At 34.0% G+C, this 15708-nt stretch overlaps 1 protein-coding gene across 1 annotated transcript in view; it reads right to left on the bottom strand.

Moving 5' to 3' along the window:
- LOC149785833 (importin-4-like) overlaps positions 1-15708 on the bottom strand; it is a 108926-nt gene that overhangs the window by 70676 nt on the left and 22542 nt on the right. Inside the window, exons 5-9 of the mRNA XM_089979786.1 lie at positions 15199-15331; positions 14270-14406; positions 9096-9138; positions 4799-4864; positions 1853-1954 (exon numbers count right to left, since the gene is read on the bottom strand). Of these exons, the coding sequence (XP_089835912.1) occupies positions 1853-1954; positions 4799-4864; positions 9096-9138; positions 14270-14406; positions 15199-15331 (481 nt within the window). The remainder of the gene's footprint in view (positions 1-1852; positions 1955-4798; positions 4865-9095; positions 9139-14269; positions 14407-15198; positions 15332-15708) is intronic.

Here is a 15708-nt window from a genome sequence, read left to right as displayed (position 1 = left end):
TTGTACAACAGAAAACCACTTCCTACACATGTGGCCCAAGTGGATTTTCAATCTTATTGAAGCCTGCCTTGCATCTACATAAAGGCAAAAGCAAGAGCACTAGCCGTTTCATGGCTTTTAAGAGAAATTTATTTCAAATGTTTTTAATTTTTTGCAATAGTGGTGATATTTGATGATGGTTCAGCATTGTTGGGACCAAAAATAGACAAAATTCCTTCTTTAAAATTTTTAAGTTGTATCTCAAAATTTAGCAAACTATGGCTATGTCTGGTGACATATCAGCATTATTTTAACAAATCTTAAATGCCTCAGTTTCAGGAAGTTTTCAATTAAATTTAGATTGGCTGATTGTTTTACAACACAGCTACACAAGTGGGTTATATAGTGTATGGCAACTGGAATAAAATGAGTTGCCCAAGGGCACACAACAGCAGCTGCCTGGATGATTGAATGGTAGGATTTAAACCTGCAACATTTCAGTAGTGAGTCAATCAAATTTAGTAACATTTCTTGAGCTTTTTCGAAAGATCTATATTTAAAGGTTCCCTTTTCTTGCTATGTTGACCACATTTGAAGGCAGACTAGTATCATCTGAAAAAACTTAATCCTTTAAATTGCATAAGTGTTTTTTGGTTGCTGCTATTACACACTTCTATGCCTCTATTGGATTTGCATGAAAACAGAATTTCGATGTCTGCGCACCATCTGTTGTTGCTGTCATGGGGTTTAATGCCACTTTTCAGCACAAGATAGGCTATACATAGCAGCCAGTATTAATGGTGGAGGAAGAACCCGGGAAACCCCCCGGAAAGAACCACAACCCATGAGAAGCTACTGGCAAGCTTTCTCACATACCCACATAGGCCGAACCCGAGATGCGAACCCACGCAGATGGAGGGAAGATGGCAGTTATCCATAACAGTGAGCGCTTTAGACCACTCGGCCACTTGGGGCTCCGAGTCCACCATCTGATAGGAAGTGCATTTTGAAGCCTACAGTACACATTAGTCAGTTTTAGTTGGTTTTCACAGTACTACCTTTCAGGGAATATTACCTATTAGAACCCATAGGCAGAATGACAATAATATCACATTACATGGTTAGTGCAAAATAATTATCTACAGCGATAAAACATGTACAAAGAGGTAACATTTATGTTGAACAGAACATATGCTACACTTCTCTAAATTTTACAGGCAGGCCTATTCACAATGAATCATTTAGGTAAGATGTGTTCTATTTATAGTACACTGCACACAGCGGTCTTGGCATAGTGACAAGTACCAAGAGGTTAAGGGCTAAAAGGTCTTGACGCCAGTACACTCACCTATAAAATCGGCTCTTTTAAGGCATTTATTTTTGGAGAAAACATTTGAAAAACCAATTGTGATGGATACATGAAGGACAAGGGGCCTTACTATAAACACACCAAGGCTAAAAGCCAGGTGGGCTAAAAACCCATGATTACATTTGATGGCCAAAAAGCCTCTCTATGTAAAACAACAGTATGGGCAAGTTGTAAACTACAATGGAAAATCTGAATTTCTATGTAAATGTTTCGAAAACCTCATTTTGGAAAAGCACTAGTTTTTCGATTTTTCCACATTAAAATCTTGATTCCACTGTATACTGCTCTGTGCAATAACATGACATGTTCTTTTAATCAATGGCTGTACACTAATTCCTGGTAAGTGTAATGACATAATAATCTGAGGATATTAACAGCATTTTTACCATCGAATTCAACAGTATTAACACTAGTACTGCCATCACATACTGAAATTGGATCACGGTATCTGCTAATATTTCTCATTTAAAAATGAGGGCTCAACTAAAATATTTTTTGTTATACCTCCAAACAGAACTCTACAGTAGACTTGACATGGGGGATCATTATTCCAACTTCACATTCCAGCATCTCATGAAACAACTCAAAAGCCTCACAGGCTTTTTCCTGTAAATAAAAAAAATCAGGGTCAAATACAGATAAATATATTCAATCATATGCATGCAAATTATATAAACAGGTTAGTTGCTAAATAAAAAGCAAACCATAAAAGGTACATTATATGCCTAGCATGTGGTAAATAGTAGTCACACCCATTTTACGCAGCCACCTATGGGAAAAGGTCAAGTTGGTCTCTTAACATGGGTGGCTTCTGCATTGAGGTTCCACTATCATACCTGGGTGAATATTGAGCACGAAATACTATTGATAATGCCATTCTTGACATAGTTTTATAGTTTTACTATCTGACATAGTTTTATAGTTTTTAATATTTGACATAGTTTTATAGTTTTTACTATCTGACATAGTTTTATAGTTTTTACTATTTGACAGTTTTATAGTTTTTACATCTGACATAGTTTTGTAGTTTTTACTATTTGACACAGTTTTATAGTTTTTACTATCTGACAGTTTTATAGTTTTTACTATCTGACATAGTTTTATAGTTTTTACTATCTGACATAGTTTTATAGTTTTTACTATTTGACAGTTTTATAGTTTTTACTATTTGACATAGTTTTATAGTTTTTACTATTTGACATAGTTTTATAGTTTTTACTATCTGACATAGTTTTTACTATCTGACATAGTTTTATAGATTTTACTATCTGACAGTTTTATAGTGACATAGTTTTATAGTTTTTACCATTTTTGACACAGTTTTATAGATTTTACTATCTGACACAGTTTTATAGTTTTTACTATCTGACATAGTTTTATAGTTTTTACTATCTGACATAGTTTTAAAGTTTTTACTATCTGACATAGTTTTAAAGTTTTTACTATCTGACACAGTTTTATAGTTTTTACTATTTGACAAAGTTTTATAGTTTTTACTATCTGACATAGTTTTATAGTTTTTACTATTTGACAAAGTTTTATAGTTTTTACTATCTGACACAGTTTTATAGTTTTTACTATCTGACATAGTTTTACAGTTTTTACTATTTGACAAAGTTTTATAGTTTTTACTATCTGACACAGTTTTATAGTTTTTACTATCTGACAGTAGTTTTACAGTTTTTACTATTTGACAAAGTTTTATAGTTTTTACTATCTGACACAGTTTTATAGTTTTTACTATCTGACAGTTTTATAGTTTTTACTATCTGACAGTTTTATTTTTTACTATCTGACATAGTTTTATAGTTTTTACTATTTGACATAGTTTTATAGTTTTTACTATCTGACAGTTTTATAGTTTTTAATATTTGACATAGTTTATAGCTTTTACTATCTGACACAGTTTTATAGTTTTTACTATTTGACAGTTTTATAGTTTTTACTATCTGACATAGTTTATAGCTTTTACTATTTGACATAGTTTTATAGTTTTTACTATCTGACACAGTTTTATAGCTTTTACTATTTGACATAGTTTATAGTTTTTACTATCTGACAGTTTTATAGTTTTTACTATTTGACAGTTTTATAGTTTTTACTATTTGACATAGTTTTATCGTTTTTACTATTTGACATAGTTTTATAGTTTTTACTATCTGACACAGTTTTATAGCTTTTACTATTTGACATAGCTTATAGTTTTTACTATCTGACAGTTTTATAGTTTTTACTATTTGATAGTTTTATAGCTTTTAGCATTTCTTGAAACATTTGAAACAAAAGAATATCTTAGATGAAATAGCAACTGAAGTGTGGTTCTATTACCATTTCTTGAATTTAAAAACATTAAGGTGCTGATTAAGTGTGTGTGTCATCCATCTATCACTCCATCTATCCTAATTCTTAATTTGTTCTCTACGAGTTTATCAATATTTATCCATCTATCTTACCCTGTTGAGCAATGTATGTATGTATGTATAAATGTATGTATGTATTTCTTGATGGATGGATGGATGGATGGATGGAGGCATGCATGCATGTATACAGCCTCCTTCCCCAAGATTTTTGTCCAAATCTTCTGACATGACTGGCCGGTACTTTCCTTTCTAAAATTTTCTAACACGTAAATGTTTGGGGATTATAAGGGTTTGAAAAAAAATGATATGAGATTTTTGTTTGTCTCTTTGATTTTATAGTGATTAGTGTACTCAAAAGCATAATACATACACTGGCCAGTATTTGCTGTAGTTCAATGTATATAATTTTAATAATTATACCAAATGGTTGTAAAGTATGCCTTGACCTATAATGAATCGACCTGATGTCATTAAGCAAAGACCCAGTCCAAATCTGAACCCCAGTCACCTTGAGGTTTCAAATTTTTGAATTTCCATCAAATGGAAAGCTGCTATATAGCTGGAGGGAGAGGAAGAAGAAAAAAACTTACAGTATCAGTGCCAGCAACCTTGACCTATCAAAGTAGGTGTTGATACTTTCCAAGTGTACTATACCAATCAAGGTCATGAAAATTGGGTCAATGTATGTAAAGAAATTAAGCACAAATTGGGTCAATGAATGTCGAGCAATTAAGCAGAAACCAAGAATGCAATTTTGTCAAGTGACCTTGACTTGAGATTTATCAATCACAACCCCAATGAGGTGAAGGGTTAAGTTTCCTATTATGCATAACTCTGCCTCAAATAACAGGACACAGTCATAGAGAAAAAATTTTCTTTACTAGAGACCTCAAATATACACACGACATAGAAAAAAATCTATTTAAGTTTTAATTTGAGAAACTTGGTTTAATTGGCTAATTAAAGCAAAATATGTAAAAGTCAGTAAACTGATTCCTGAAAGGTTGCAAGAGAGAATTTCAACATGTGCAAGAAATGATGAACTAAAGCAATTCCTAGCAAACGTATAGGTAATGTAAAAGTCACCAACCTCATCCTGGGTGATAAGCTGCTTCACAACCTGCAGAACTTGTGGCACAAGCTGCTGTACAGAACTCTGTAATTACATAAAATTATTTGTGATACAAAATCTAGCAGTATGACATAAAGATGCAGTACAAGACACCTCTAGCATACATAAAACCTGCTCTGACAGAACATCGAAATAGAGAAAACCGCATGGTGAAAACCACTCAAACAGGATACCTAAACATACAAGGCAGCACAGCGAAATCTCAAACAGTACACCCCCAATATACAAGACATTGCAGTGAAAACAATTTCCAGATATTAAATATAAGACAATATCTTCACTTTTAACTGCCAATTGAAATCACCTTTAGAACTCTACAGTGATAAGAATTTTTTAAAATTAGTTTCATTAATGGGCATACTAGACGTCATACTTGACAATTTTTATTTAGAAAAAAGAAGGCATCAGAAGCCTTTTAGTGAAAAATCCAAGTCATAATTTTTACAATGGCTATATATTGGATGTCAGATCATTATCATTTTAAGATAGAATAAACAAAACGTTGTTGTTGTTGTTGTTGTTGTTGTAGGGTTTCACGCCATTTTTCAGCATACGATAGGCTGTGTATGGCGGCCAGTATTAATGGTGGAGGAAGAACCCGGGAAAACCCGGAAAGAACCACCGACCCACGAGAAGCTACTGGCAAGCTTTCTCACATACCCACACTGGCCGAATCCGAGACTCGAACCCACGCAGATTGAGGTGAGATGGCAGTAATCCATAACAGAGAGCGCTTTAGACCACTCGGGGCCCCACAAAACATTGTAATAAGTAGTTTAGTAAAAGCACAGCTCCGGTGGCCTAGTGGTTAGAGTGTCCACCTCGGATGCGGGTTTGAACCCCCAGCCGAGTCATACCAAAGACTTATAAAAATGGTACTTACAGCTGCCTCACTTGGCACTCTGCAATAAGACGTTTGTGTCAGCACTGGTTGGCCTGGTGTCAGTATAATGTGACAGGGTGGGACATGATACTACATGTCTGTGGCATGATGCCCTAGAGCTAGACATCACTATAAACTGTCATACTGGAGACATTAAAGAAAAATGACTGAAAAATTGTTAAAATTACATTAAAAATCCAAATCAAACACACACACATGGAGACACACACACAATGAAGAACCAATTAGAAAAGCTTGAATAAGTTTGCTTGACTGGTTTTTATTCTCCAATTGCTCTTAGTTTTATTAGTTTTATTTGAAACAAAGTCACAGCAGTATTTATCCAAAATAATTTTAAAGGTAGAAAATAAAATTCAAATCCTTTCAAACAAAATTTAAATTGTCAAGGATTTCAAGTTCTTGAATTTAAAAGCCAAAATCCACTACTTTAATGGTCTTCAGGGCCGGGTATGAAACCTGATGCCATTTAATAAAAACATTCTTTCACATTGTACATCAACTGTTAAGTGGTTGTTGTTGTTGTTGTTGTAGGGTTTAACGCCATTTTTCAGCACAAGATAGGCTATACATGGAGGCCAGTATTAATGGTGGAGGAAGAACCCAGGAAATTCCCGGAAAGAACCACCGACTCTCGAGAAGCTACTGGCAAGCTTTCTCACATACCCACACTGGCTGAATCCAAGACTCGAACCTACGCAGACAGAGGTGAGATGGCAGTGATCCGTAATGGAGAGCGCTTTAGACCACTCGGCCACTCGGGGCCCCTCAACTGTTAAGTGGACAAACTTAAAAATATCTTTTTCTGAATAAAGAAACTATAAATTGTATGATATATGGTTAAGCCAGTTAAATTGTATGATATATAGTTAAGCCAGTTAAATTGTATGATATATGGTTAAGCCAGTTAAATTGTATGACATATGGTTAAGCCAGTTAAATTGTATGACATATGGTTAAGCCAGTTAAATTGTAATGACATATGGTTAAGCCAGTTAAATCGTATGATATATGGTTAAGCCAGTTAAACTGTATGATATATGGTTAAGCCAGTTAAATTGTATGATATATGGTTAAGCCAGTTAAATTGTATGATATATGGTTAAGCCAGTTAAATTGTATGATATATGGTTACGCCAGTTAAATTGTATGATATATGGTTAAGCCAGTTAAATTGTATGATATATGCATAGCTGCCAACCTTCCAGGCTCACAATTAGTGAAAATAGGGATAAAAAGTCGTGAATTTGGACACAAATTCGTGAAAAATACCACGACAATAACTCCATCCACTCAGACCGTCAATACTACACTATATCAAGTTCGCAAAATAAAAATAAAACACTACATATATGTAGAAATATTTATTTCTCAAGACATGATACTGTGGCAGACTTGAACTTCCTCAATTGCTTGATCGTAAATTTGTTTTCTAAACAGTTCTGACTTCTTGCCTGCTGGTAGATCTTGGGGACTAAAATTGTTGACATATTTTCTGCAGCTAAGGAGGCCCTAAAGTCTGTCTTTTTTTTTCCTCACTAAAGAAAATACTCTTTCGCTGTCACTGTTGCTGTGAGGAATGCACAAGAGCTGCAGCATTTTTGGTTCTTCCACAGGAAAATTTGGAAGCGATTTTTGAGTCCGGGAACATAGGTCAGAACAAATGTTTAGCATGGTCTCCAAATGATAAAGGTAGATTGTGTTCGACACAACAAAACTCACAAATAATGCTTAAGCGTTGGTAGCCTGTGGGTCTTCCACCAATGGTTTAAAATATTCCAGAGCTGAAATCTGCGAATTCTTAATTTTCCCAACTTCTACGTGTTTTTTGCAACCGACATTCTTCCTCACATCGTCTCCGCGATGGCACACTGAGTGCAAAAAGCATGAATGAATATCAATGTTTAATGTTAGAATGCACGGCCAATTTTTGATATATTCCAAATTAAACTTCACTTTTTGAGTAATACATTTCTTTTTCCTTGGTGGTGAAGACATTTTCAAAATCTTACATGCGATGCTGAACGGTAACTCGAATCAGTGTTTTGACGCATGCACGGAGCAAATTTCCGGTTAGGCCCTAGTTTCTCTCAAAAGCACTTGTAAAACTACTCTTATACATATAGATTAAAATAGACTAAAATGCTTGCGACCGGGCCCACTGTACTAAACGGCTGTAGATCTACTAATATCATGACCAGCGGTACCGGACCGTTTCGGCAACTGCGAATATCACGACTAACGCTTAACGGGAAATCGGTTATTTTATTAAAGATTTAAAATAATTGAGGATCGGAAAATTCGTGAATTTTTGTCTTACGGCGTGAATCCGTGAATCGCTGAAAAAGTCATGAAATTCACACCAAACTCGTGAGGGTTGGCAGCTATGTATATGGTTAAGCCAGTTAAATTGTTTGATATATGGTTAAGCCAGTTAAATTGTATGATACATGGTTAAGCCAGTTAAATTGTATGATACATGGTTAAGCCAGTTAAATTGTTTGATATATGGTTAAGCCAGTTAAATTGTATGATATATGGTTAAGCCAGTTAAATTGTATGATATATGGTTAAGCCAGTTAAATTGTATGATATATGGTTAAGCCAGTTTAATTGTATGATATATGGTTAAGCCAGTTAAATTGTATGATATATGGTTAAGCCAGTTAAATTGTTTGATACATGGTTAAGCCAGTTAAATTGTATGATACATGGTTAAGCCAGTTAAATTGTATGATACATGGTTAAGCCAGTTAAATTGTTTGATATATGGTTAAGCCAGTTAAATTGTATGATATATGGTTAAGCCAGTTAAATTGTATGATATATGGTTAAGCCAGTTAAATTGTATGATATATGGTTAAGCCAGTTTAATTGTATGATATATGGTTAAGCCAGTTAAATTGTATGATATATGGTTAAGCCAGTTAAATTGTTTGATACATGGTTAAGCCAGTTAAATTGTATGATACATGGTTAAGCCAGTTAAATTGTATGATACATGGTTAAGCCAGTTAAATTGTATGATACATGGTTAAGCCAGGTAAATTGTTTGATATATGGTTAAGCCATTTAAATTGTATGATATATGGTTAAGCCAGTTAAATTGTATGATATATGGTTAAGCCAGTTAAATTGTATGATATATGGTTAAGCCAGTTTAATTGTATGATATATGGTTAAGCCAGTTAAATTGTATGATATATGGTTAAGCCAGTTAAATTGTATGATATATGGTTAAGCCAGTTTAATTGTATGATATATGGTTAAGCCAGTTAAATTGTATGATATATGGTTAAGCCAGTCCTTAACAGTTTCTATTTTTATGAGTGCATAATCATTAATTCTACTTACTAACTCCTCATCACCAACAAAGAAAATCATCTCAGTCAAGGTTCTGAAAAAAAGATGAAAATGGAAAATTCCTTCTGATATAAGATTATTATATATAAATTGTGTTTCTTGCAAATATCCATGTGACAACTGTTCCACAGAACCTGGTGTATGACCTATGTCTGTGCAATGATGTTATCTCAAGCCCCATCACATATCTGACTTGTAACAACGTTGATGTTATCTCAAGCCCCATCACATATCTGACTTGTAACAACATTGATGTTATCTCAAGCCCCCATCACATATCTGACTTGTAACAACACTGATGTTATCTCAAGCCCCCATCACATAAATGACTTGTAACAACATTGATGTTATCTCAAGCCCCATCACATATCTGACTTGTAACAACACTGATGTTATCTCAAGCCCCCATCACATAAATGACTTGAAAAAACATTGATGTTATCTCAAGCCCCATCACATATCTGACTTGTAACAACACTGATGTTATCTCAAGCCCCCATCACATATCTGACTTGTAACAACATTGATGTTATCTCAAGCCCCCATCACATATCTGACTTGTAACAACATTGATGCTCAAGCCCCCATCACATATCTGACTTGTAACAACATTGATGTTATCTCAAGCCCCATCACATATCTGACTTGTAACAACACTGATGTTATCTCAAGCTCCCATCACATATCTGACTTGTAACAACACTGATGTTATCTCAAGCCCCCATCACAAAAATGACTTGTAACAACATTGAGTTATCTCAAGCCCCCATCACATAAATGACTTGTAACAACATTGATGTTATCTCAAGCCCCATCACATATCTGACTTGTAACAACATTGATGTTATCTCAAGACAGAATCACGTATCTAACTTGAAACTAACACTGATTTTACCTAAAGCATCTACCATTACACTACTTGTAACAATGTTGCTGCTGACAAGGGGGGTCGTTTTGGCATGGAAAAAGTGGGGCTCAAAGGCTCCTCTAGGATAAAAAAAGGACCCAAAGGCCCCTTTAGGATGAAAAAGATACCAAAAGGCCCCAACAGAATAAAATGGTGGGGCTCAAAGGCATCTATACGATCAAAAAGGGACTCAAAGGCCACTTTAGAAAAAAAAAGTGCTCAAAGTCCCCTATAGGATCAAAAATGGGCTCAAAGGCCCCCATAGGCTAAAAAAAGTGGGGGCATTTAGAAAAAATATGAAATGCAATTATCCTTATTGTGTTTTGCTTATCGACAATAATTCAAGCAAATTTCATTAGCAGTCTCACAGGGCATTCCATGTTGAGAATTCTTCATGCGTGAATAAAATTTTAATCTCAACAACTGAGTTAACATTTTTTCTTTCATGTAGTATTCTGCTTTGAAGATAAATGCTGCAGTGTTTTTGTTAAAGATTTCATAATCTCTTGTTTATAGTTTTTCTATCCATGAACATTGGAGGTGTGCTCTTGATTGGTGCCTAATCAAATCAAAATCATCTAAGTTTTGCCAGACAATGAAATAAATCAACTGATGCAAATTCAGTATGCAAGTTCGGGGTGTGTTTGATTCATTCTAAATTCAACTTTAACAATCTTTAACATTTATTTTCCATGACTGCCACACAGGCAACTTTATTGCACCAAAAATGAAAAATACGGTCAATAAATGTTACAAATATAAAGAAAGCTTAAAAGCACACTGGTTACTGAAACAAGTTACAAAGAAAATCTCATTTAAGTACACAGGTCAGTGTTTGCATGGTTCCAACACTTTTCTAAATATAAATTTCCAGGTCTTTTCCAGGTTTTGTCCAGGATGAAATTAATTTTTTCAACGTTCACAATGACTGAATGGAATTAAAGAACATTTTGGATTATAAAACATGCATTTTCCAAATCTGAAGAGGTTTCTCTTTCAAGACTCTCCAAAACATGCATGTTAGAAAAGATGATCATGTACAAAACCACAAATGAGTCACATAAAACAAATCTGACAATATTCCCATAAATTGGCATTTAAAACCATTTCAATGTACAGAACACAAATTCTAACTTGACTTTGCTGACCTGCATTATGTTGCTATGTGGAAACAACATAATGAGCATAAATTATTTTGTTTCTTTTCAAACCTCTAATTCTAAAGAATTCTAGAGCAATATATGTGCACGTAATACAAAGTAAACTTTTCCTATCACAGTATGAAAATAAACCCACCCCAATAAATGCAAAGTATTCGAATCTTATCTTGTAATGAAAAAGTTTAACCCTAAATTTATGTGTGCCAATAAAATCTCAAACAAGATTTTTAAAGCAACATAAACTCCCTAAGATGATTTTGTTAAAAAATTCCATCATTTAAAGACATTTACAAAAGGGTTGATTTAAATTTTGACAAAAGACCTTCAAAATAATTTACTGTTGTACAAACAAGGACTTAGTTTTCTGTAAAATCAACTTGTCTTCTTGTAGTTCAATGAACCAGTCCCCAAACCTGTATTTATATATTAAGGGCGACAATTTCCCATTTCTCCTGCATTCTATTTAAAATCTGAAACCAATGCTTCAAGCTACATGTCACTGTATAAGTTTCACACCAAAGTTCATCTCAGAGATTCTAAATTTTTCTAATCCGGGTTTCCTCCAAATATACCAATCCCATTTTTCATATTTGGAAATTTAGGACTGAGTGTGGGTTCAGTGCAATTACATATAAAAAAATCTGGAATCTGCCGCCACCGTAAGATAGCCTACCAGTGGGCCTAGCAAATTTAAACTATGTTATATCGACTTACACCTGTATGAAATCGACAGGAAAAATTATTTATTTTCTCAAAAATGGCAAGTATAATAATCCTTATGTCTTTAATCCACTGAAGACTAGATGAAACTCTGCATAGATGAAACCTGACACAGTACTTGCCATTTACATTAATAGTCACGTGACTTCACAAATCTCAAACAAGGACACCGGAAGTCCAATAGTCACGTGATATCAACAACAAACTCCTTTATAATGTTGTTGTACAAAATTTCAATTATATTAAATGAAAGTCTGATACCTTTTGCAAAAACCATAAAGAACATATAATTCTGAACATATTTATTTCAAGAAAAACTACAAGAAACTTGGCCAGTCTGGTTCATCAAGCAGAGTAGTTTGGTTCTCTGCTTTGTATGCTCGCTGATAGTCACATAATACAACAAAACTCCAGAAGTTGGTCTCAGAATAAATATAGAGAATGTTGTGCTCTTTCACTTTTTTATTTTTATTAAAACCAGTATATGACTTTCATTTAAGATTTTATTAAAACCAGTATATGACTTTCATTTAATATTTTTTCTACAATATTTGAAAATGACAGTTGTGAGATTCTGTGCTCGTGCAACTAGCAATTGAAATCGCAAGTACCAGATCAAATTTCATCAACGCATTAGTTTTATCGTCTTTCAGCAGAATAAAGACTTAACGATTTTAATACTCGCAATTTCTGAGAAAATAAATTGATTTCATGCAGGTAAAACTCAATTTAACAACAATTAAGTTTGCTAGCCCATCTGCTAAGCGACTATGCTTTAATGCCACCATGTTGACCTCTTGTAATGATAGACTGGTTTTCATATCTTCCACATAAAAAGATACAGATATTGAGCTGTCTCTGAAACAAAAAGTCTACTAGACGAATCTAATCCACTGAGCATTTGGATTGTCTCAACAAATGTATTTATGGCAAGCACCCAAATGATCCATACTGCAACCTTGTAATATTCTGGTTATAACTCAATAAATTTAACCCACGAGACTCAATTATGGAATTGTTTCGGGCGTCATATTGTGGAGGTAAATTTCTGATTTTTTCCCCCGACTTTTCATTAATATTTGCAAAATTCAAGGACTTTTCATGGTTGGGAAATTTCTTTAATCATTTCACCATCATTTCTATGGTGCTAACATTTAAATGATTGTTTTAAAATGTCTGTCACTGCAATGGACCACTACACATATTTAAAAGCTGAGATGAGCACATTCCTAGGAAATGAGACTTCATATCAGCAAGTCAAAACTAAAAATGAAGTTCCACTTTCATCCCCAAATTGCATTCACTTTGATCTTTAAATCAACCCCATGGTTCCACATGAAAACCAGCAATAATACTGAATGCATGTTGGTAAAACATTTGAAAAATAGCTATAATGGCAAGAAAATCTAATTAGGTTATGTTCATAGGCATGTAGACATCCTTACAAAAACCATCAGGTCTAATTCAAGTTTTTGCTTCATCAACAAGTAATAAAAGGCTGAGATTTGGAGTAGAGAGAAGCCAGGACACAAAAATGGTCATAGCCCCCCTACCCCAATAAAACATTTAAAAAAACTCTGGCTCACTGCAGTAGCCAAATAGAAAACAATGCCTTTTATACATCAAAAGCATCATGCCAAATGAAAATATCTCTGAAACAAAATTTTTTTCAACACCCATTTTAAGCAAACTTATAACAGAATTAGTTTTACAAGTCCAAAACTGTGAAAAGAAATGGAAAAATTGCACAAACATCCTGCCAAGTACTGTTCCATTTAAACATACATGGTAGCCAGGGAAAGCAGTTTTTAAAAAAATATATGTCAGGGTACACTGATATCACATAGTTCATATTAAAATGATAAGAAATTTTCTAAATTGCATCTGTGGGTGAGTACCCTTTAAGCATGCCTTGCCTGGGTCCCATGTATGTTTTAATGGAACAGCCTTAATCCAATCAAGTCATCTATTTATGACCATAATAAAGTGTTAACAAAAAAGAAATGGCTATAACCTGAATAATTTTTTTGCTAAAATTCAAAAGTCAATTTGGAATGGATGTGTAGACATACAAATCTACAGATATTGGGACATACTGATACAGAAAAGACAGAAGGAAAACAATATACGTGGTCCATTTTGCTCATGTGGGGAGGGATGGAGCAGAAAAACTTGTTCTGTATTAATATCCTGTGTAAATCTTGTTCATTTCCTCTTGTTGTGAAATTCATCATTCTTTGGCAGTTTTACAAAAAGGCTAGGAACTATTTACTAAAAGACAATCACCTAACTGCCCTTTTCTTAAAAAATGTAATGTCCTCCACCTCTAGTAAACATCTTAGCCGTAGAAAAGCTTATGAAAGTAGGGCTTTGCATACTTAATGGCATAGTATGGCGCTAGCGATGTTTGCTGGTCAGGCAGAATCTGGATACACAGCTGGATAATAGCATGAAGGTGTGGTTTAAGTTGCTCAGCTGCAGCCGAAGATACTGAATAAAGTACAAACATTCCAATCTGAAAAGACAGAGAGAGAACAATTAGGGACCTTACTGCAATATGTACTGTATCAAGTGAACCCCCTCAAAACCAAAAAGCCTTGGGACTGACAAAATGTATCAGTTTTGAGATTTTCAGTTGACTAGTTGTACATGAACGTGGCAAAAGTTATGAAACTGTATGTACCTGGCCAATGTTACATAACTTTATTGGGCAAATGTTAAAAAAGTGCATGTATCTGGTAAATGTTATGCAACTTTATGTATCGGGTCAGTGTTATGCAACTTTATGTATCGGGTCAATGTTATGCAACTTTATGTATCGGGTCAATGTTACGTAACTGCATGCATCTGGCCAATGTTATGTACACACTAAGTGCTGTCCATGTATGATTCACATTCATTTTTACATGACTGGGTTTTCTGTCATACGATCTAATTCACACACATCCCAGGCAGACAGCAGACAGACAACCAAAACCTGACATTTTTTTACCTTGCCCAGTCTGTATGTATGTATACGTGTATGTGTGTGTATATATATATATATATATATATATATATATATATATATATATATATATATATATATATATATATGTATGTATGTATGTATGTGTATGTGTGTGTATGTATGTATGTATGTATATTAAAATAACTCATTTTGTGAATGGGCCTAATGCTGCTGAAGCTATGTTTTAATATACTATGTAGCTGTTTTTGTCTCTATATGCTGAGTCAACTTTTTTCCTTTTCAAGTTTAACCTTGTCAGAGACTCAAACTATTTATATTCTCCACGTGAGATCTTACCTCCTTATGTGAGGCATTTTCACTCCCAGCATGCATCTGTATAAACTGGAACAACTGAGGCCAATGGTTGTTTGGCAAGTCATGCTTAGCAACAGTGGCAACCAGCTGGGCTATGGCATTCTGGGTATTTTTTCTAAAATAACCAAACATTTTATACAGATTACTAAACAAGAACAAGAAAACCATGAATGCTGCATTATACGCGCATCCAGTGTTCAAGAGTCCCCAATGTAGGCACTAATAAGGTATAACAGACTAACTAATGGGTCTCAATGACCATTACATTTTATCTAAATTCAATGTGCACAATCCATTATTTTCCTCTTGAACTTAACACATTCTTGACTTTTGGACCACAAATACTGTAGGTTTCTTTTTTACCTTAAGTACAAACCATCCATAAAGTTTGGACAAGGAGATTCAGTTTTTGTAACACAAGATTTTATATCTTTTGCCTCAATGTAATTTAAAATTCACATAATAATTCATAAAGAATTGATAAGAATCTAT

This window comes from Sinohyriopsis cumingii, chromosome 13, assembly GCF_028554795.1.
Source record: "Sinohyriopsis cumingii isolate HCF-2022 chromosome 13, ASM2855479v2, whole genome shotgun sequence".
NCBI classification, from domain to species: Eukaryota; Metazoa; Mollusca; class Bivalvia; order Unionida; family Unionidae; genus Sinohyriopsis; species Sinohyriopsis cumingii.
This window is presented reverse-complemented; position numbering and strand designations above follow the sequence as displayed.